We start from the raw sequence: 23201 nt of genomic DNA, 5'->3' as shown, positions 1-23201 counted from the left end.
CCAAAGGAGCAAAAACATCAGACAGGTAGTTTCGTGAAAATGTATCATCAGTTACTGAGTGAAAAAGTGTTGAGAGACCTCAGAGTCTTAGCATAAAAAGAGTTACAGACTTTTAATTGAAAACAAAGCTTCCTTCGGTAGCCATATGAAGACTTTGTTTTAATCTTTTGTTTTGTAATAAATGGAAAAAAAGAAAGGTGGGAACCTATACGGACCTAAAGTTTTATGAAGTAAAGTTGCCTAAAACTCTCAGTTTATTTTTATACGAAAAGCTTAGACTCAAGAAGAAATATCTCTGGAGCTGATAAACACTGCTTATAGATAACAACAGGCTTAATTTTCCAAGGGCTGCAATTTAAAGTGAGTGGGGCAGCCGTTTCTAATGCCAGCTGAGTCCCAGGTTAAAAAATTTAATTTTTTATTTGGGGTCTTCTATATTAACTATCTTTCAGTTCAAAAGGTGATAAAAACAGATGGCATAATAGAATGGAGAAATTTAACATGAGCATTTTTTGAGTGTTTTCTTAAAAAAAAAATACGTCTGTGGTCATCTCATTCCTGGAGATCCCACTGAACGCAAACTCCAGAATCTTAGGCGCAGCACCTCTTTATTTCACTTAAGGGGTCGGGTTTCAGCACAGACGATGAGGAGACTTGATGTCAGAGACCAGGATTACAGGTAAAGCATGTGACAAGCAGGATTTGTCCTTCCATGAATTTGCTTCTCCTGAAATCTGAATTTTTAAAATTTTGTCTTCTCTTTTGCAGAGAGCAGGCTGTTCCAGGTTGAGGGGCCGACCTCTGCGAACCCCCCAGAGTAAGAAAACAGGGGCGGGTGAGCCACGGGTCTAATTAGGCCGAGCTCCCCTCTGGTCAGCCAAGCGTCAGACTTCTCAGCTGCCACGCCGAGGGGCCCAAATCTTGGATCTTGTCAGTCTTTGGCCGAGGAGGGGACAGGCGCAGTGTCAGCATTCCGGTTCACCTTTGGCTTCCTCTCCGGCAGGGACCTGGCACCAATCACTGGGCGAATGTTCCAGAAAGCTTCCCAGGGCTCCTCCTCTGCCCTTTCTCAGCACGAATCCGGGGCTGAGGGAGGCGATTACAGGGTTACATGATTTGTTCATTTCTTTTTGTTTGGGGCTCTCCCAGATTCCAGCCTAACTCAAAGCTTGGCTGTTGTCCTCGTCCCCTCCTCCAAGGGGCCTCTCAGTGCCAGGCAAGGCCACTGCTCTGCCACCCACCCAGCTCGGTGACTTATCCAGGAATGCGAGCCGCTGTGCCTGGCTGCTCGTCCGTGAGAGAGGCGTGTCGTTTTCTGAAATTCTGTTCACCAAGGCTTCCCTGCAGCCAGCACCCCTGGGTGCCATTACAGAATCATGTTTGTTTGTGCGAGCGGTCACACCTGGGTCACCCCAGATCCAGAGTCTTTTGAATCGTTCTCCGTCAGAAGCAGAAGTCTCCTGCGGATAAAACGTTAAAGCAGGATATCGAACATTTAAAAGAATTCTTTAACAATAGGATGGAATTCTCTCTTATTTGATCATATTTATCCCAAAGCCACTGAAGATTTAGAAAACAACTGAGCTATCTGCATTTAATGATATTGAGAAGAGAAAAATATACGTGTAGAGAAATGAGGTCAGAATTATGACCCTGTAAGTGAACAGAGTATTTCTGACAAAACCTAAAAAAAAATCTGCATTGGTATATATCCTTCCTTGCCAACATATTCTAAAACATACACATATATACGTATGTACATTCTAATACACACATATGTATATTTTTATGTGTATGTGTGTGTGTGTGTGTATATATATATATATATATATATATATATATATATATATATATATATATATATATATGTAAATATATATATAAATAATTTCCTTCCTGGAGGTAGATTAAGATAGCTTAATAACTGGTACTGTACTTAGGATACAGCAACATGAGAGATTATCATGGTTTACGTGTTTTATAAAACTAAATAAATTACTATTATAGTTTAGATTTTTAGCTCGATATGCCAATACTTAGCATACATGACATGGATTAGAAGGGAAAACTGTCATATATGACAAAGAAAAGAATTATTTGAAGCTGGGGGTAAAGGAAGAAGAAAAATTGAGAAGTTCTCATTATTAAGATTAAGCATAATGAAATTTTCACTGGAAACGCAAAACTAGATTCTAAATATATTAATAGAAATTGAATAGAAGTCAGAATCAACTTGTCCTGTTTTTCTGAGGATGGACATATATAAATCTCTCACATGAGTCGTTGCAGGTGAGCCAGTTACTGGATGAAAGGTTCTGTACTTTGAAGACTGAACTGTTCCAATACCTCTACTCATCTTCATGATGAGATTAATAAAGCTGACTTACCTTTTTGACAGGGGCTGAATCCGGCCACAAAGAAGAAAGCAGAATCGAAAATCCAAGAGCTCGGAACTGTCAAATGCTGACTCCTTCCAACTGAAAATGCACTGAAACACTTAGAATTTCCAAAACCCAGAGTGAGCAATTATTTCAGTTTTCTAGACCAAAGTAATTTTATGTCAAATCCCATAGTGCATTTTAAGGACAAGGCACATATAAAGAAAAAGTCGAATTTTGTTTGCTTTGCAATTATTAGTACTGGTTTCACTATTTTGAATCTATTTCTCTTATTGGCAAGCCAAAGAAATACGTTATCGTGTTGGCTTTGCTATGAATCAAGAGCTTCAGAGTGACGGTTATGTTATTATAAAAAGATGCATAATTATAGTTTGAATATAGGATTAAAAATTTAAATATTGTGGTGGTGAAGTGATCTTGGGACTACATTGAAAATGGGTCTGCAGTCAGTACACATGCGTGTGTATGTATATGTATTTTTCCATCTCTGTCCACAGAAAGGGCCTACAAGTCACAGTATCTGAGCGGCACTAAGTCAGATAAGCACCCCCAGAGTTCACAGTTTGGTCTCTAATATCGATTTCCACTACTGGGGCTTAGACTACTGGCCGATGGCATGCCTAGGATAGAAAAGGTGTAAAGTGGGCCTGGAGTATCTTGTTACCAGAAAGCAAGACACTTTAAAAAAAAATTGTGCATTTTTATTAAAAGGCGACATGGGACACTTAAAGGGTTCTTTTGGCTAAACTGTGACATTTTGATCCCCGAAGAACTAGTGACTACAAATAATGGAAACGCTTCAAGTCAACGAAAAGCCATTGGTTCATTACAGTATTCTAAGAGAGAAAAAAAATGTGATATAAAAAAAAGGCTAGGAAAGACTGTATTATTTTAAACATCATTTTAATGTTTCTTGGCCCTGCTAGATTCATGCAATGTGAAAAGAATGCAGGATTCCACGAAGTTCCAGAAAACTTACGAAAGCATTACATTTGGGTATGAGGGATTCAGTGGAAAGGTGTTACGTGCCTTTGGAGCTACATGGAGGGATGTTTAAATAACCTGAGTAAATCAAAATATTGCAAATTCCAATTTAATCAGTGAAAAACGTTAGCCTCCAATTCGTGAAGAGGCAGAATAAGACCTGCGATTAGTTACGTGTAGGGATGTGGGCCAGAGACCATGCACTGTGGGGGTGGGGCAGCGGGGTGCCTGTTTTGCGGGGGATGGGGTGCGTTTCCCCACTGTTCTGGGCAGTAGGGCAGCAGGCACTGCATCCTAGACAGGGACTTTCTCTGACCTCTAGTGGTTCAGTCTGGTAATAACTGGAACCCACGACAATTTCAATATGTCAAAAGGTTGAAAAGGCATGACGGGGCCTTTCTGTGCTTCTGGCTGGAATTCTACCCACTCAATCTGGTAACAGGACTGTCACACGGTGACTGGAATCTGTGATTGACAAACGCATTATTACTTAAATGCAGCCCGAGGGACCAAACTTTCTAAAAATTGCGACCACAAAGAGAAAGCTAACAGGGACTGCTGATGAAAATGGTGGAAAGTGCTGGCTGCACAGCAAGCTGGGGGTCCAGAACCCGGGGGTCCAGAACCCGGGGAGCCTTCCCGGACCGGAGTTTAGACCAAATCACTCACATCGTTCGAGCCGGCAGAGAAATGAGCGGGCGAACGAATGGTTTCTCAGGCCACTTCTGTCCCTGGTTTTCTGAGAAGACAAAGTGTAGAAGAGTTTAAAAATGTGAACCAGTTTCTCAGTCTGGATTCACTTCTTTCCATAGTTAAGTCAAAACCTTTTAACGAACAGGATTATACTTTTAAAAGAAAGAAAACATCACGGCTGAGGTTTGGAAACCTGTTTTGTACTTAAATCTGATGCGAGGGCTTGGATTACTCTACCCTTTTCAGCTTTTACAAACAGCCGAGAAAAAAAAAATGTCTGCTGTATGCATACCTTTTTTGAGGCCATTTAATCCTATAATAATAATAGAATGATGATGATCATGATGATGATGATGATGATGCATTTTTCATTCGACGAGAAGACGGGCTGTAAGAAAGCTACAGGAAAATGAAAACGGGAACCATCTTTTAAAAGAGAGAACAGAGGTGACATTGATGTGCTACCAAGTGCCATCAGGGCAGATTCTCCAGCTTTGTGTTTTCTAGTACTTGTCAGGTATTCTTTCCCCAAATCAGTTCACTCTACAGGGAGGGAAAAAAAGAAGACCGTGAGATGCAAGTTCACCCCAAAGCGTACGAATTTGTAATCACCCATCGTGAAAGAGCATTGAAAGCAGCCCACTGAATGCAGCCGTCGGTACTGAATTTTATATGCTGATTCTCAAAACCCATAGCAATTCTTAATGAGATATGTGCATCTAGGGTGAGGGCGTGCCTCCTACAAGCTGGGGTTCCTTCTGCCCTTTGCTGTCGTGGCTGGGGTCTTCTTCTTTTTCTTCTTTTTGGTGGTAAACTATTCATCTAAAATGAACCATCTTCACCATGGTAAGTGGCCAGTGCAGTGCAGGTGAGTGCATTCACATTCTTGTGCAACCATCAACTCCAGAACTCTTCGCCTTACGAAACTAAAACGCTGACCCCGTTAAACGCGTGCTCCGTTTCCACCTCCCTCAGCCCCTGGCCGCCGCCACCACCATCCTACTGCCTGTCTCTGTGGAACTGGCTACTTGCTGCCTCGCGCAGCATTTTTCTTCTTCTGACTGGCTTACTGCCACTTAGCTTAGTATTCATTAAGGTTCCACCAAGCTGTAGGAAGTGTTAACATTTCCTTCCGTGAAGCTGAATACTATTCCATTGTTTATCCGTTCCATGTTGCTTATCCATCCATCCATCAATGAACACGTGGGCTGCTTCCATCTTTGGACTGTCGTAAATGATGCTGCTATGAACATGAATACGAATATCTGTTTGAGTCTCGGCTTTCCATTCTCCCGAGTGTATTAGGGATGGAATTGCTGGATCATATGGTAATTCTATTTTTTCTTTTTTCTGGCTTTATTGAGGTATAATTGACAAAACTGTAACATTTTGAACGTACGACATCATTTGATATACGTGTAAGGATTTCTATTGAGGTAATACATCCATCGCCTCACATATATATGTGTGTAAATATGTACATATATTTACATTTTGGTGAGAACACGTAAGATCTACTCTCAGTAAATTTCAATTACATAATACACTATTATCAACTATAGTCACTGTGCACCATACTTTAGATCCTCAAACTTTATTCATCTTATAAAGTTTGTTCCCTTTTACCAACCTCTCCCCACCGTCCCCCGGGCTTAGCCCCTGGCCACCACCATTCTACTCCTTGTTGGTATGAGTTTGGCTTTTTTTTTTTCACATATAAGTGATACTATGGAACATTTGTCTTTGTCTGGCTTATTTCACTTAGCATAATGCCCTCCAGATTCACTTATTTTGTTACAAGATATTTTTTAGGCTGAATAATATATCATAGTATATATAAATACCACATTTTCTTCATTCATTCATTCATTCGTCCATTCGTTGTTGGACACTTAGGTCATTTCCATAGCCTGGCTCTTCTGAATAATGCTGCAATGAACATGGGAGTGCGGATCTCTCTTTGAGAGAACGGTTTTGTTTCCTTTGGAAATATAGTCAGAAGTGGACTTCCTGGATCTATTTTTATTATGGTAGTTCTATTTTTAATTTCTTGAGGAACCTCCGTCCTGTTTTCTATAGTGGCTGCACCAGTTTACATTCTCACCAACAGGGTCTAAGGGTTCCCTTTCTCCACATCTTCACTAGCGTGCGTTATCTCTTGAGTTTTTGGTGAGTTATTCCAAGAGGTGTGAGCTGATAGCTCGTTGCTATTGATTTGCATGAGTTCCTTGTATATTTTAGATATTAACCTTTTACCAGACATATGGTTTGCAAGATTTGCTGCTATCTATAGGTCACCTTTTCATTTTGTTGGTTTCCAGAAACGTTTCAGTTTGATGTGGTGTCACTTATTTTGGCTTTTCCTTCCTTTGCTTTTGATGTCGAATCTAAACTATCATTGCCACGGTCAATGTTAAGCTTATTTCTAATGTCTTCTTCAGTTGCACAGTTTCAGGTCTCATGTTCAAGTCCTTCACCCGTTTCTGAGTCGATTTTTTGTATGGTGTTAAGACAGGGGTCTAGTTTCATGCTTTCACATGTGGATATCCAGTTATCACACCACCATTTGTTGAAGAGACTGCCCTTTTCACATTGTGCATTCTTAGAATATTCTTAGCAAAACTTAACGGACCATATATGCAGCGGGTTTACTGATGGGCTCTCTACTCTGTACCATGGATCTGTGTTATCTACTTTTATTCCGGCGCCACGCTGTTTGGATTACTATAGCTTTGTAATACAGCTTGAAATCAGGGAGTTTGTTGCCTCCAGCTTTGCTCTTCCTGCAGATTATTTTGGCCCCTTGTGGTTCCATACTAAGTTTAGGATAGTTTTCTCTTAGACTGTGAAAAAATGCCATTGGAATTTTGATAGGAATTGCAGTGAATCTGTCGATTATTTTGGGTAGTATATGGACATTTTAATGATACTAATTCTTCCAACCCTTCCCTTTATTTGGGTCTCCTAATTGCTCCTCTCTAAACACAGAGCAAATCCGAGCTGAGGCTGCCAATCAGTGCTTTCATAATGCGCTTTTCATCAACCTACGTGAACACTGGCACTCCCCAGAACACGTGGTTTATTGCTAACACGTGTCTTACGACCATGACTCACTTGAAGCCTTTCCTCACGCATTCCTTCCATCTAAAGGGTCTTTTCCATTCTGCCTCGTAAATTTCGACCACCCTTCAAATCCCTCAAAACGCCTTCCTTTCTCATGTCCATACGAAACTCACCTGTCTCTGTACTCTGGCAGTGCATGTTGTCTGTGCTTGAACACGCGTCGTTTCCCGTTTGGGTGTGTTTTTGTAGTTGTGTCTTCTCCAATGGACCTGAATCTTGGAGAACTAGAAACCTTCTTTGGCAATCCCTTCATATGTCTTAAGACACAGTAGGTACCTCGACAGACATTTTTAAAATGAAAATCATCTTGATTAACTTACACATGCTGATGGAGTCACTTATTTACAGGAAATCGGTATCTCGCCCATCACGTTTATTCTGTTGCCCACATTATGAAGTGGTAGTGTTGGTTAACAATTACTTCGTAATAAAGCCTTTTGGACTTTATACCAAATTCTACCTTAGAGAATATTATTGGGTCAAGGTTCTGGACTATATTTCATATTATTTATCGAATTTTAATTTTTCAAATTAAATACGGTGCCCCAGCCTCTACACGGTAATTAATTTAATGTCAGGGATGTTATATCAAATAATACTTAAACAGAAACCAAGGAAATCCTGATATCATGTAGCCAGTGAACATAAACTGGTATTTATTTATGCAAATATTGTAAAATTCCTTTAAATCTTCAAAATAATTATGTGGTTATGAATATATAAAATGGGAAATCTAAAAGTGAATATCAAGATTTCATTTTTAGCTCATAAAAAATATTGCAGTAAAATTCCTTGCCATAAACACAGAAGAGTTGACAGAGTGAGAAAATAATTCAAAAATCAGTTTTTACCTTGGAAAAGGCATGATGTCTGTTTTTTCAAAAGTATTTCAACAATAGGAATTCCGATAAAAATATTAAATATTTCTTGTCATCACGACACGTTGAAAACCTACAGAGAGTTTCACCCGCTGCCAACTAAATTTAGAGCCCATGAAATGAAATCCCCATACGGAATACTTTCGTTCTAGAAAACAGGTCATTCACATTCTGATAAAGAGCGAAGGACAAGTGCTTTATTATGAGAACTGTTCAAGTCAGATTTCAGTTTGCACCAGTGAAAGTAAGAAGATCTGCATCGATTTTTTTTGAATGAACACTGGATTAAAAAGGGGCTACACAGCTGTGGTTTGGTTGTTGTTGTGTTTTTTGTTTTTTTCTCCAAACACCACCCTTTGCTAAGGCAAAAATACACTTCATTCTAAAACAGTACAGAAGAAAGCTACATCACAGTACAGTACAGAATGTAAGATTCATCCTAGTCTGGAAGCCATTATGACATGGCACGTCACCTACACTTAGAGCTTTCTAATGTAGGTTAGAATTACAGTATTTATCACAGCTTTATTGTTTTTTCAACTGATAAAATTTGAATACACTTTCTATTTCTCAGGAGTGTGCAGATGGGGCCCATCCATGTGCAGATATTACAGTAATTACAACATTAAATAACATTGCACAGTCAACCTCCAGGTCTAATCCAGTATAAAATAACAAGTATTAAAATGTACCTTTACTAGTGGTTTTACATCGCATATATCACTAATTGTGAAAGAAAAGTGGGCAAATGCCCGATCACAAAGCTGCACGTTACAGGCGTAACGATGTGGCATAAGTACAAGAGATCTGGCAAAATAGTAAAAACGAACGGGTTACATAGGGATAACCTGAACAACCACATAAGCTTAAATCAGTGATAGGCTGTTATCAACAGCATGTTTTGCTCAACTTCTCTTAAGTACTTACGTACAGGTGTCGGGGGTAGGTGCAAAGGACGGGAAGAGAACGAGACGAACGCTCCCAATGCCAGTTAATTCCTGAGGTGGCATTATGTCTTAACTGATGCACTGATCGACACTGTAGAGACGCGTCTGTGCTACGAAACAGTCCCAACATTATCATATTCCCGCAATGACACTGTGGTATTTGGAAGGCAGCAAACCTACGTGACAGTTTACACTGTAACGGCCAGAGGAAGTGTCGATTCTTTTTAATTTTGCTGCTACAATTAGCAGTGGGCCACAAAACACTTTACAAAGTCCCTAAGAAATCTGATGTAGGTTTCACGCTCCTCCCAGTTAGCTCAAGGCAAAGCTATTGTGTATTCTCGTGTACTTTATTTTAAAAACTCTAAGTGCCAACGTTGTAAACATTTTGTATCTTCTCAACTAAACCTTGTCTGGTAACAAGGATAAGAGCCAAGAGAAGCAGGTTATAATTCTGTGTATAATAAAACTGATCTATTGATCAGCTTCTGGTTTAAACTTAAAATACGATTTTAAAATAATTTTTCAAAGTACATGCTACAATCATAAAGACTATTTCTGTGCACTTTCCATTCTGGACACGATTTCCAAAATGGCGTGATGGAGGTAAGAATTTCAAAACCCACCAGAATGGAAATAACAGGGAAGAATATTTTCAACTCAGAGCATCAAACGTACATTTCTGTGCAGAAATCTAGACAACTATACAAGTCTTTAAGCAATCATCTGTTTTATTATACAACTCTATGAACAGAAGATGAACAGAAATACACAATATACTTACCTGTACAGGTGAACCTACTTTTTTAGCTACAGATATTATGGTTCATACTGCCTTTAATCTTACAGTTCATAACTATGTATAACCTTATTGCATGAAGGGCAAATTCTACACGGGGAGGTTCACAGGCCAGTCACGTCAGGTGCTCCCAGTACATTCAAAAACCGTACCTCATAATCGGGCTGTTATCTTCCCTGAGCCTGGAAATTTCGAGTTGCTTTACAGTTTCAGCTCATTTGCTATTTTGGACGCAACGTTCTTAAAGGCGATCGACGTTCCCGAGATGCGCTTGAAGCGGACCCCGTTAAGGGACAGCCGGGGCAGCTTGCAGACTTCCATCTCCCACTGCACGAGGCTGTCCTGTCTGGCATCTCCGTGGACACAGAAGAGCAAAAACCTCTCTTTCTGTTCGTAATCGCAGTTGTTGGCGTCCAGCACCTTCCGGATTTCCCTCATCATGTCGCCGGGGTCCATCGAGCTGGTGGTCTTCATGCTCCAGGTGAAGCGCAGGGAACGCGGTTTGCAGTCTCTGGCTTCGTCCTTGTCTCTTTCTTTCGGCTCCCCGGATGTGCTTCTGGGAGGAGCGGGCAAAGGAAGAGAACGGAGAGAAAACCCCATTCAGCACAGGAATCGAGGCGCACGTGAACTCTAAGGGGTCGTCATTCGGCGCTTGATAAAACTGCCTGATTTGCAGACTGCCTTCGGGTAGACACTAAGATTTCTGCGACTTTGCTGTTACGAATGCGGACCCCCCTAGACGGCCTCTGTTTTGACTTTCGTTAATATCCTCGACCTAAAATAGCATGTTTTCTTACATATATCGGTTTGTGGGAAACGAGTTTGCAGGCGGAAGTGAAGAACTTGATAGTTTTTCAGTTCCTTCCACATTGTTTCCTTCCGTTTGCAAAAGCGGATTCTCCGCTTTGTACATGTGTACAACAGACAGACCAAGGCCACGAGCATTCTGCTTGTAAATACACATTTTTGAAATATAAAGAAAACTTCCTTTTTTTGGTACCTTTTTTGGGTAGGAAAAGACTGGGGCTGGGGACGAGAAGAGTGACAGCTCCAGAGGGATTATTTACACCTGACAACGTGGAGGAAGAAGGCCGTATTGCAATAAGGCAACGACATCAGGTCGCACCGCACGCGAGTGCAGACACCGGGTCCTCTAACGGTGTCGACGCCTTGCTGAAGGACGTCCTTAAAATAGCCTCCACGCCACCTCCTGCCCCCAGCTCCTACCCCTCGTCATCTATTGCTGACCCCTTTGTTCACTCCTATCGACACGCACTGACCTCCACGCTACTATTCCTTAAACGCACGGGGCCTGGTCCGGCCCGAAGGCTTTTGAACAAGCTGCTCCCTTTGCCAGAAATGCCTTTGGCTCGGGTGGCTGCATGGCTGTCTCCCTGTCTTCTTTCAAATGGCTGCCCACGTTCTCCATGTGATCCACCCCCAACGCCTTCTTGCACCCCAACTCCCACCCTGGCATGGCCGACCTCTCTCACCCTGCTGTTTTTCCCTCTGCGGCCCTGCTCACGTTCTGATATACTATTTAATACACTTATTTATGATGTTTATGATTTGTTGTCAGAATCTACCAGGAGACTGGAAGCCCCAGGGGGCCCGGGAGCTGTGTCTGGTTTGGTCGCTGACACTGCCAGGCAGGCGTGTCACACAGGACGTGAACGGCACGCGGCCGTTCGGTGCGTCCACCTAACTTACTTTCCTTACTGTTCTATATAAATAATATAGAGCCAGGAAGTCTATTTCACATAATTACGGAAAAGTAAAATTAATAAGGGTATCTGTGGTTCAGAAGACCCTGCAATGAAATTTATTGAGCAATTATACAAATATGGGTGTTCCAATTTTAACTTGTCAACCTAGCTCATATCCATGTGATTTAAGAAATGACGCACTTTGAAAGTTTGTAACCTACTATATATTTCATACATTTTTATCAGTATCGTATAATATATATTCGTATATATATATACATGTCTGAATTTTTATGTAAACATGTATATTTGTGCTTCCTTCTCATTCCTAGGTATCCGAGCCCCCAAAACTCTGTAAACTATGCGAGCTTGAGAAAATACATTTCCAAAGACTATTAAACAAGTATGGAGCGTATTTATTTCGGCGTCTCCCTTATCACCCTCTTTCTGCTCACTGACTCTAAGTCACAGGCCCCTGTGGGTGCAGGTCCAACCCGAGTCATTTACTGGGACCGCACGCGCGACTCAGGTTACCCAATCAGCATGGAAGGGCCTGGAAGGGACCCAAGAGATCCCCTGGTCAAAAACTCGTTTTAAAAACAGAACTGAAGGCTGGAAACGTAAACGACTTTTTTTTAAGGTCGTACTGCTAACAAATTGAAAAGCGAAGGCTAGAAATCAGGTGTCTTATTTCAAGCCTGATTTTCCTGGCATCCCACCAAGGAAGCCTGGCGACCTTAAGACAACAGGCACATACGCGATGTTGCCTACGTGTATCTCGAAGGCGTTGCCAGCGGTAACGGTGATGGGAGAAAGCTCCTGACAATGCCGACACTAATGATAACGGCTACCGTTTATTGGGCACTTGCTGGGTGCCAGGAAGGGTTCCAAGTTCTTTCTTCATTTGTATCATTTCCTCGTTTGCCCCTCAGAACAACCCTACGAGGAAGTCTGAATGAGGAACTGGGGGCACGAGGAGTCGAGGTCACTCTCCTACAGTCACATAGCTAAGTGGTAAGTGGCAGGACACAGCTCAGACCCACGGGGTCCGGCTCAAGAGACCGTGTCTCCCCCATCAGGTCCCACTACCTCCCTGAAATGACAGAACCTCATTGCTACTGCTCTGGTCCCACGCATGCTCCTTCCTGCTGCTTCTTCTGTAAAATGGATACTTTTCACCTGGTGGCTCTGAGGATCAATGGCCAGCAAGTACCTCGGAGACACTAGTTATTCAGTAAGTCTGTTCAAAAGCCCGGTGAGGACCGAACAAGAGGGCCATGCAGTCACACGTCGTATCTGAGGATACGATGCACGCAGATGAACTGCAGCATTAGCAGCCACTTGTGACGCTACACGCTACTAAATGTCTCAGAGGAAAACTGAGTAGAAAGAGAGAAAGAGACGAGACGAGAGGGCTCAGAAATGGTGACTCGGTGAGGGAAGACAGAAGTCCTTCACGCTTATCTCACAGGCAGGAGACAGTTACAAGTTTCCATCCTGCCTCCCTCTGGCTCCTTATCACGGAGACTCAGGCACCCAACTCAACAAAGGACCATTTAAACTACCACGACTACACATAAACACAGCACGGTTTGTAGAAAGGACCGCGTGGGAATGCTTAATAAAGTGTTTCCAAAGCTCGTTATGTTTTTTATTTCATATAGTTTTTTGAAGGAGAAATTAAGTGGAGGCTTGTGTTCGGCTGCTCAAAAATAACTCTGGAAGGAAGCTGGGGAGTTTGCCCTGAGTCGCTGCGGGTCGGAACACCGCCTCCCTTAAGGCCCGTGCTCGCTAAAAGAAATTTAATGCCTTTGTTTCTGAAATTTCCCGCCTATAAATTTGAACACAAGCACTAACGTGTCATTCATGTGGCCACTAGAGGCCCCGGCGCCCCCAGTCACAAAACCTGGGAGTTGGGCTCGGCATGGGTTGTGTCAAACTCTCCACCTCATTCTGACTGTGCTCAAGTGTGAGACCCATCTCCAGAATGAATACGCGACCAGCGCCAAATGTCAGGAACCGTGAAGTACGGCAGGGTGAGTTCCCACACTGAACACTCACGGACGATGCGTCACTCACACCGCCTCTCCCTACATACCTGGGTACCGCAGCGTTCTGCGTTATCTGAGCAAGACTCATTTTTAGTTAACGTCATTTTAGTGAGAAAAGGGTCAGGACATTTCATCTGTTAATTCTTCTGCTAAGACATATTTGCTAGGACGGAAAGGCTATTTCTCTGCAAAGCATACCGTTCAAAATAATGTTTAGAAAACACAAACTTACAGTCAAATAACTTAAATGTAATTAAAGGCTAGGCAATATAGGAGAACCCATCCCAAAATAAAAACTGTAAATACACATACGATCTAGTCATTAGTTGTGTTCACGTTTACTGAGTGCTGTCAGGATTTCGAAAGCACGTTCTCAAACGCGGGGGACCTGGCAGCGAAGTGTTAATAGTGGCTCCTCACCTTGAGGCGTCGGCTCTGCCACTGGCTTCGCCTTCACTTGGATCCCTCAAAACAAAGTGAAGGTTGAGATTTAATGATCAAGAAAACCGACATCTAGAATGATTTTAAAATTAACCGTTGAGCACACGTCTAGCATGACAGTTTTCTATTACTAGTCAGTCGAATACCATTTCTAATGTTTTTCAACATAACCACACTTAACTGTCATTTATTGAGCGTCTACTAAGTATCGTCACAGAGCAGAGGCTAGGTGACAGTTCGGGATTATCATTATTATTTTTTTTACGTGATCTTCCAATTCTCAGACATGACCTTAAAGTTATAATTTTGGCTTAGTTTAGTTCAATCTAAAATTAAAAGTATTTAATAATTATCAAGAGCAAGATTCAACTTCATACCTGTTATTACACAGAATTCTAGTAGCCGCTCAATTTAGAAAATAAATTAACCTTATAGTTAGAAATAAAGCTCAACACACATATAAGTATTTCTAAAAATAAATATCAATTTTTAAATAAGCAATTAACTTATTTCAGAAGTTATGCTAATGATTCATGCACATGATAAAATATGACAGCAAACCAACAGCCTAACAAACCAAGCAGGTGAGTTTAAAAACAAGAATGCAATCTTAAACAGAAATACTGACCTTACCTGGATATCCACCTGTGAAATGAAACCAGGAAAACTCGACTAATTGTCCTTTTGTTGAATATAATTAACATTTTTTGTTCACCAAAATTTTAACTACTTCGTCATTTTCAAAAGTAAATAAGTATCTACATAGGAGCATCAAGTTATAAACCAGTTTAAACATATGAAGAGATGGCTTGTGAGAGCAAAATACTATTAAAAAGTTGGGGGAAATCACCAACTTGAACCCCTAAGTTAATGTTTTCTTAACGTTTTAACCATTACATTATTTATGTAAAATGACTCCAGCTGGAATAAAATCAAGTGCCACTTTCCTCACCCCCCCTTCACCCCAAATTAATAAAACACATCCATCCACTGAGTTTTAACACATGAAGACATTTTAACCTGGTGGTTAAAAATGTGACTGTCTTACGCTTCTTAGGGCCTTTAGCTACAGGCCCTTCTTGATAAACGTATTGTGTAAATTGCATTTTCCTATTTGAATGAGAAAGGATAATAAGATGTGTTCTCCCATTTGAGTGAGGTGGCTCAAATTTCTATTTTTAACACCTGGCGTTTTCATTGGGAAGCATAATAAAAATTCATCTATATAAATCTGTTTTGGTCAGAGCACACAGAAATAAATGAAGTCTCTTTGGAGCAAGTGTGAAGTGAAACGCACGGCCGGTGCACGCTGAGGTGAAGGGCGGGCCATCAGCTCGGCAGGAGTGACGGCCACGCTGTGCCTTCCGGTGGCAAAGGAAAGCTCCTTAAGAGGAAAGCGCATGCGTCTCACGGGGCTTTGGTGCCCGCCTGGCACGCTGCCTGACGCCGCTGTGAGTGGATCTGATCCACTGCTGCCAGCATCGGGTACGAAACGCCCCTCAGAACGCACTCCCCCGGCTGTCATCGTTGCAAGAGCGACCGACTTGTCACATCGTTTCCCACATCCTGTCCCTGCTTCCCTGGACGCCTCTAGGCACGCTGACTGGACGCATTTCTGCCAGTGGGCCGCGATTTCCGACAGTCCAGTAAGTTGGCACTAAGTGGCCACGGCGGGCGGCAGCTGGGGACGGAGCGGGCGCTCACAGGTTTAGAAAAGCCAGCTGTTTTACAGATAGCAACACACACGCAGTGAACTAAGTAGGTTACTCCCTATCTAAGAGGGGGGTACAGTTAAAAAAAGAAACCGCCAGGTCTGCTGTAGGGATGGATTATAGGGAACCCACCCAAAGCGAACGGGTCTAACGCTATTTAAAAGACCTGGGTAATCTCCATCCACATCTTCCCCTGAAAGACGATTCTAGTGTGAATCGCTTTCGTAGCTGGAAGGTTCTCTCCTCAGACTAGAAGACGTCAGTGTACGGTCTGACCGGCCAAGAAGAACTAACTGGCTTCCTATCTGTGATAACACCGTTCGAGCACACGAATAACGCTAAGTTATTCGTTAACCTTCCCTTCTTAAAGCTTCCCAATCCGATTCCTTTACTCTTCTTCCCTGTAAGAATCCTCTTGCATCTTTCTAAGCAGTTGGTGACACATCAGCTTGGCTGGTCCCAAAGTCTGTGAGGTGTCTGGGTCCCCAAAGGTGCACTCAAAGTCGGCCCCGCCCCTGAGCACATCCAGTTCTGCCCGTCTGGCCACACGGGGGCGTCCGCGTGCGGGTTCCACTTGTCCAGGCTGTGGGCACAGTGACGTGAGGAAGGCAAAGGCAACAGAGAGACAGGAAGGGCTTGAGCCCAGGACGGGCTTAAGACGAAGGGACTGAGGGCGAAGAACGGACAGCCTGAGAAACGAGTTGAGAATGCTCTTGAGCTAACAAGGCTGGACACTGAGAAATTCTCTAGTTTGTCTGCAAGCCTCCGACCCTTCCCACAGTTCGAAATGCTGTGAATGCAGAAACAGCAACTCTATCTCCAGTCTGCCACTCGCTAAAGAACTTAGCGGGTTCATTCCCGGGACTGTCACCAATACTTTGCTTGACCTCCTGCATTAAATCACTTGCGGCAGGTTACACGGCCCAATCTCCAGCTCCAAGATGCTACATCAGGGCGGACCTCACGCGCTGCAGTGGACACGGACACGTGTGGAAAGCCAAAGCTGTTCACGTGGTGACGAGTGACCTTGGAGGAGAATTGAGACATTTTTCTCTTCTCTAAACCAAATCCAGAATTAATTAAAATGTGTTAAAAAGCAAGACCTTGAAAAACCAAATTGCTGACACAGGATCGAAAACAATCTTCCCCTTCCTTCCTTGCCCCCTGGCTACACGACATTATTCAAAATTTAACGAGGGTCGTGAAGCTTCGGGAACTCTCACGCCAGGTCCCGCGGAGGTGAGCTCCGAGCACCCTGACGCCCCTGGCCGCACTCTTGACTTGGGGATCCGCTTCCTTCGTTAGAATTATAACCTTATTTGTTTGCTTTACAAATTGTCTTCCATTACTCACGCATTTATTCAGGCATGTTTTTCGAATGCCGTATTACATGTCATAGTAGGCCCTCGATATTCAGAGGAAGATCTGGCATAAAACAAAGCAAACAAACAAGCAAGTCCCTGTTCTCGAGGAGCTCGTCTTCTAGCTGGGAGAGACAGACAATGAACAAATGCGTAGAGCATGTATTATTTCAGGGAGCGTTAGCACTGTGGAGAAAAAGCAAGCAGGGAAAAGTGTTGGGATGAAGAGGCTGTGATTTTAAATGGGGGTGGGGGTGTTGTCAGGAAGGCCTCCGTGAGGAAGGGGCAGTTGAGCAAAGACCCAAGGAAGGCGTAAAAGAAGCCAGTGTGGGGAGGAGGGCTGTGGGCAGAACGGCACATACGACACCCTGACCAGCGTGCTGAGGGGGCACACCTGGTGTGGAACGAGCAAGGGGAGAGGGGAGCAGATCAGGTCCGCGCGGAAATGGGTGGCCAGACAGCGCAGGGCCGCGGAGGGCACTGTCGGGGCTCTGAGCTGTCTCCTGGGCAAGAGGAAAGTAAGCTTTAAACCGAGGGCTTTAAACCGAGGACTCGCATCGTTGAAAACAGGAGCACGAGGGCGGACGCGAGGAGACTCGCTGGGAGGTGGCAGGTCGCTGACGATTTAGAAGGCAGGGGAGGGACTGACGGCAGCAGCTGAATTCTAGAACTACCGCGAAGCCGGGGCCCACATGACTCGCTCACGGAGTTGGTGGGTGGGACGCGAAAGCGAGGCGCCAAGAATCCGCAAGGCTCACGGCCTGGGCAGGTGCAAGGACGGTGCTGCCACCACCTACGGTGCTGAGGAATGAGGAGGGGCAGGTTCAGGGAAGCGGGGTGGGAGGTGAACTCCGAACACGTTCTCTCGGAGGCTGAGTCGCCACTGGAAGGTGGAATTGGACGTCAGGGGCCTGAACGAGATCACCAAGAGGACAAAGACCGAGCCCAGGGCCCATCGGATAGTGAGAGGTCAGAGGGAAAGGCGAAGGGGCCTAAAGAGAACCGGCAAAGGAGTCTGGGAAGAGACAGCTAGTTTGAGGGGCAGGAGGAAAACCAGAAGCAAGTGAGGGAAGCGTTTGGACTGTGGGAATGTTGTTCGGACAGTAAGTGGCCCGCAGGGCGGGAGGCGCCGGGTCAGTCTCACTGAGTGCTGATCGACAGCACCTAGCAGAGTGCCGAGCTCGGAGGAGGCTCTCGCGTACCTGTGAACTGACTACCTGGCAAGCCCTTACCCCAGCAGGCTGTCTCTGTGGCTCTCTCTGCTCCGCTCTCCTGTCCTTGTCCACTGCGCTTTGTGCGTCCCCTCTCGAAGCTACAATTTTTATTGCAAAGAGAAATACTTTGCACAACGCTTAATGTACACTTAGCAATCAAGCATTCGACTCAAAATCTAGTTCGTCTTCACTTCAAAATTAATTCTGGCTAAACCACGAGCAAGTACAGCTTCTGAAAATGGCTTTAACATGATGCAATATATTAATCTTACTGTTAAATTGTATACCTGAAACTTACTGGATTTTGTTAACCAATGTCACCATAATAAACATTAATAAAAAAATAAATAAAAATGGCTATACATAGAGGGCCAGGTTCCAACAGCAGAAACTACGGACAATCTCGCTGGCGCCCTGTCTCACTGTCATGCTGACACTGTGGGGGAACTTCTAGGTCTTTCTCTGTCAAAGTGTCATACTGCATGGTAACTGCCCAAATGGTACAAAATCGACTGATCTGGTTTGAATCAGATGCTGAGTTTGAGTATTTAAAGTTTTAAATTCAGCTGTATGAGCCTGGACACACTGACCAAGGAGGTAGGTCCATAAACAGCTCCCATGAGGCAAGAGACTGAAGCTGCTGCTTCTCCTTCCCACATCCCCTCCGCAAAATCCTAGGAAAACTCATTAACATTGAAAACCAAATATTTAGTTAATAATTTTGAAAGCGCGTGCTATTACTCTCTCGCCCATAATGTCTTCTCTGCTCGGCTAACTAGATGGTTTGGAGCCTTAACTTCCTTCGCACACGGGAGCAACGTGCCTTCCGCGGGACACCCCGGCAGGGTGACCACACGCTGTTTCCAGAGCCCACTCTGTTCTCCATCACGGCTCTGTGCTCACAGCCTGCTCCCGCCAGGACTGCACGCCCCTGGACAGCACGGACGCGGTCGCACGCATCTTTCTGCCCTCAGCACCTTGGACAGAGCTCCGAGAGGCTGGACTCCCGCGGGCTTCCGGCAGCGCCTACTAACGGATCGGATTGACGTCTACTGATCTGTGCTTAATTTTTAGGAAACAGTGCAATTTTACTATTTCATTAGATTAGAAATGTACTATTTTCTTATATTAATTTACTTTTACGCATTTGTTTTGTGTTTACTATGTTTTGATGTTAAGTTTTTCTGATGTTAAATTATGTAAGTAATCTATACGATGGTAGGACATAGACTTTTTAGAAGAAAAAAAGGGAAATTACATATTACGGGTGAGAAGTCTAAAAGTTCTTAAAGAAATGTTACTTTAATAATAATAATAATAATAATAATAAATGTAAAATCCTATTTAATTCCTTTTTCTAATCCAAGGCCGTTAAAGAGGGTGAACGTTTTTTGTTAAAACCCAGTTTTGATGTCAAGTTGTGCTCTTTCCACTCGACAGAATTTTTAAATCCTCATTTCATCCCTTTTTATTGTTTTTTTTTTTTCCTTTCTCTTCAAAAAAGAGACTTGATGCCTTCCTTGAATTTTGTCTTCAAACTTCTGTCAAAGCGCAGCTCTAATATAATAAAATGTCACGTCGCCATTTTGGGGGGGGCGAGTCACCATGCAGATTATGAAGGGGGGACCCCCCTCACCCCCACCCCAATGCCCCGGGCCGGCCGCACTGACCTGCGCGCGAACCTGGACGCGATCTTGCTGATGAGGCCGGTGGACGTGCCCCTGCGCGCATGCGCCAGCGCGCCCGCCTCGTGCGCCGGCGACGCGGGGGGCCCGTTGTACGCGGCGCTGCGTCGCTCCCGGAGCTGCTCGCCGTGGAACGTGCTGCGGCTCGAGCTGCCCCGCGGGAACCGGGTCCGGTCCCGGTCCCGGTCCGGAGTGGCGGCGCTGATGCTGTGAGCGGACGGGGACGCGGCGGGCGCCCGCTGGCTCGTGCTGCCGGGACGCGGTAACATACATCGTTCAGAACCTCGGTGGGGGCAGCGCCCGCCCGCGCCCGGCTCTAGGGGAAAAACGTCGCTGGGGCCGCTCCTGCTCCTACTCCTGCTCCTGCTCCTCCCTATGTCATGTGCTCGCATTAGAGACGGCATGCGTGGCTTGACTGCGTGACAATCTCGGTTTGAAACTAAACGTTCTTTTATAAAAATGTAGCTCCTGACGATTAAGAAATTACTGAAGTGGACGCGAAGATAAATACTCTTCAGTAACAGCAATGCCAACGCAGAGGGGCAGCATACATTTCATTTTTTTTTTTTACTTTACTATTCTCCAAACTTAAGTCACTCAGCAAAATGGAACATGAATGTTACTGTTTACCGAAAAGCCTCTGAATAGAATCTGTTCCGATTTGTAACTTAGGCCTCGGTGACAGCACATGGCAATGCAAATATGATTAACGAATCTACCCATCAAAGACGTTCCTGAATTTGAGGAATCCTAACATCGACAGACACTAGAAAAACAGTCCTATAATTTTACACCTGCAAGGCTCTTGGAGAGCATCTGTTTCATCGCTAGGTCCTGCCCGTTATTTCTTCTTCCTTAAGCTGAGCTTTTAGTGTCCCTAAGAACAAGTGGCGGGCAGGAGCTGGGACGACTGCCCAGAGGTGTCAACTCCCAGTTCCCATCTTTTTGTCGTTGTTTCTGAATCACGAGAAACTCGACTACCTAAGTGATAATATCGGGCAGCAACACTTTACTTTTAAGAATGGGTTTCGCATGAAATCCTTCCAGGAAACTCCTCTAGAAAATGATTTAAATGATAAGCAACGCTTTTGAAAACAGCAAGGTTCTATGACCGTTCAACTTCTGCCACGAACACTGCGTACTCTCAAAGAGGTCTTCAGGTCATGCTGCCTACCGTGCGTGTTCACGTGATGCCGTCTTTTTAAGAACTAACGATGGACAAAGCGAAATGCGACCAGCACGTTACCTGGGTCGGTAAGCTTCAGCGCCGTCTTTAATGGTCGGCAGTGTAACTTTAAGAGGGTGACCAGAAGCGGACATGGACTTCTGGTGGCGGGGTCGTGCCGAGGGGACAGCCGAAGAAGCCACAGCAGGACCTGCAGAGGACACGCTACTCACGGACATCTCCGTAAGGCTTTTGACAGAGAACGGTGGGAAGACCATGGAAACGTAAGAAAGAAGAGTTGCAGGTCATTATAACTGAAGAACTAGATATTTAAACAGCTCAGCTGACTCATCCCCTTCATGAGTGAAACACTTAAAAAGAAATGAACATTAGTGGCGTGAATAGTGATTGCCAAACACGATTCTTGTGAATTCACAGCCACCTTCCGTGGGCAAGATGCCCTACACACTTGCTCTCCCTGTGTGAGTCTGAGAAAGTATGAAATGATTTTTGTGAATAAAATGATTACGACTGGAGACATTTTTCACTTTCCAAAAGTCAGTGTGGTGTGATGTGTTGCTGCGGTCTGCTGTCCATTACACAATAAAAATTCACAATTATAGCAAAGGCACCACTGCTGGAAACATTATTAAGACACATTTAGCTCACACCATTAATCGCCAGGTTAACCACTGCAGGAGGAAAGAGCCGCAGATTAGGCCTTAGCATAGGAGAAAGAATCCCAGTTGGGAAGTAAGTTCCCAATCATTTTTCTAGCCTAAACGATCTCATGTCCAAGGACGATACCTTTCTATGCCTTGTAGGAACACTTACTGTACATGTCTATTAATTAAGAAGAAATAAATGTAGGAATGGTCTGCCCAGTCTAGTGAAATGACTAGGGAACAGAATTTCATTAGATGAGGCCCCCAGACCTTTTGCAATAGATGGATGACTAGTCCTGTATTACAACCCATGATGAAAAGCAGCTAAAATTTTAAAATAATAAAAGCAATATGGTTTATCAGTACTTAAAACACTGAGAATTTTATGGTTCTCAATGATCAGCTTTAGGGGAAGAAAAATCAAGACTCTGTTATTTGGATAAAGTAAACGACTTGCTGGCAGGTGAAGGGTAGGAAGGGAGGCAGCAGGTATATGAGAGACTAACACACACGTTATGAAGATCGGATTAGGATGGTATGGTCTGCTTTGTTACAGGAGAGTATCAGACAATTTTTAAAGGGTTTATTTGGAAATTCTCAGGTTGGGATTTACCCCTCGCTTTCCGTATTTCCTCCTCTGGCAGATAGATGCCTTGGTAAGGACGGTTGGTCACAGTCTCACCCGTTGGTAATTCCCTTCCTCCTGCCCCAGCGGCGCGGGCGTGTCACCAAGGGTCCCCGCGCAGGACCGCCTGGCACTCCGCCCCTCACCTGCTGTCCTTCCCGTTCTGCAGCGCCGTGCAGCGGTCGGTGGTCCTCTCACAGACGTACGTGTTCCTCCTAGCCATGCTACCTCCAGCGTACACGTTGTTCTTTAAGATGGAAAAAGAAGGAAAAAAAAAAAGCCATTTTCAAATCCTAACTGTAGTTGTGGAGAGTCAAAGAAATGAATTCAAGCTGCCAATGACTCTGAAAAAAACCCACAGTGGAACTGCACTTTCCTAGACTCTTATTCTTAATGAGCTCGCTCCCGCGCCTCTCTCTCTCCGACTGTAGGAGGCAGAGGCGGAGGGTTTAGCTCGCTGTCCTACAGCAGCAGCAAGCAGCTGGGAAGAAGCAACTGGACAGCTGGGTTTCCATTCTCTCCTTGGTAAGCTGGGGGTGGGACAAGGGAAGGTGAGAGTGGTCCAGGCAGCTTCATGGGACTAGGAGTGGGAGACAATGCTGCATAAATGTCATCGCAAGCAGGAACCCTGTGGAGGTGAAAATGGCTAAGGAGAGCAAAGCTTCAAGGTCAAAGCGATGAGGCCACCAGCAGAGGTGTGAGCGGGGCCACTCAGAATGTCTGCTGGTGTCAGGGGTTAGCCAGGAGGAGAGC

General features: G+C 44.3%; 1 protein-coding gene and 1 long non-coding RNA gene across 6 annotated transcripts in view; both read right to left on the bottom strand.

The window, feature by feature from the left end:
* Positions 1–133: 133 nt before the first annotated feature.
* LOC120619195 (uncharacterized) lies at positions 134–5886 on the bottom strand. Its single transcript, XR_005657400.1, has 2 exons — positions 2388–5886; positions 134–1460 (listed from the first exon to the last, which is right to left on the bottom strand). It is a non-coding gene; the product is annotated as an uncharacterized LOC120619195 (long non-coding RNA).
* Positions 5887–8255: 2369 nt separating this feature from the next.
* Positions 8256–23201, bottom strand: part of MARK1 (microtubule affinity regulating kinase 1) — a 78217-nt gene continuing 63271 nt past the window's right edge. For 2 of the 5 annotated variants that reach the window (XM_039883418.1, XM_039883420.1), the window contains exons 14-18: positions 22595–22695; positions 21240–21407; positions 19979–20242; positions 14001–14045; positions 8256–10379 (exon numbers count right to left, since the gene is read on the bottom strand). In XM_039883418.1, coding sequence (XP_039739352.1) covers positions 10025–10379; positions 14001–14045; positions 19979–20242; positions 21240–21407; positions 22595–22695 — 933 coding nt within the window. In that variant the 3' untranslated portion in view covers positions 8256–10024. Of the gene's footprint in view, positions 10380–14000; positions 14046–19782; positions 19866–19978; positions 20243–21239; positions 21408–22594; positions 22696–23201 lie in introns of those variants that run through there. The other 3 variants (XM_039883419.1, XM_039883421.1, XM_039883422.1) reach the window with 3 other exon arrangements.

This window comes from Pteropus medius, unplaced genomic scaffold, assembly GCF_902729225.1.
Source record: "Pteropus medius unplaced genomic scaffold, Ma_sr-lr_union100, whole genome shotgun sequence".
Classification (NCBI taxonomy): Eukaryota; Metazoa; Chordata; class Mammalia; order Chiroptera; family Pteropodidae; genus Pteropus; species Pteropus medius.
This window is presented reverse-complemented; position numbering and strand designations above follow the sequence as displayed.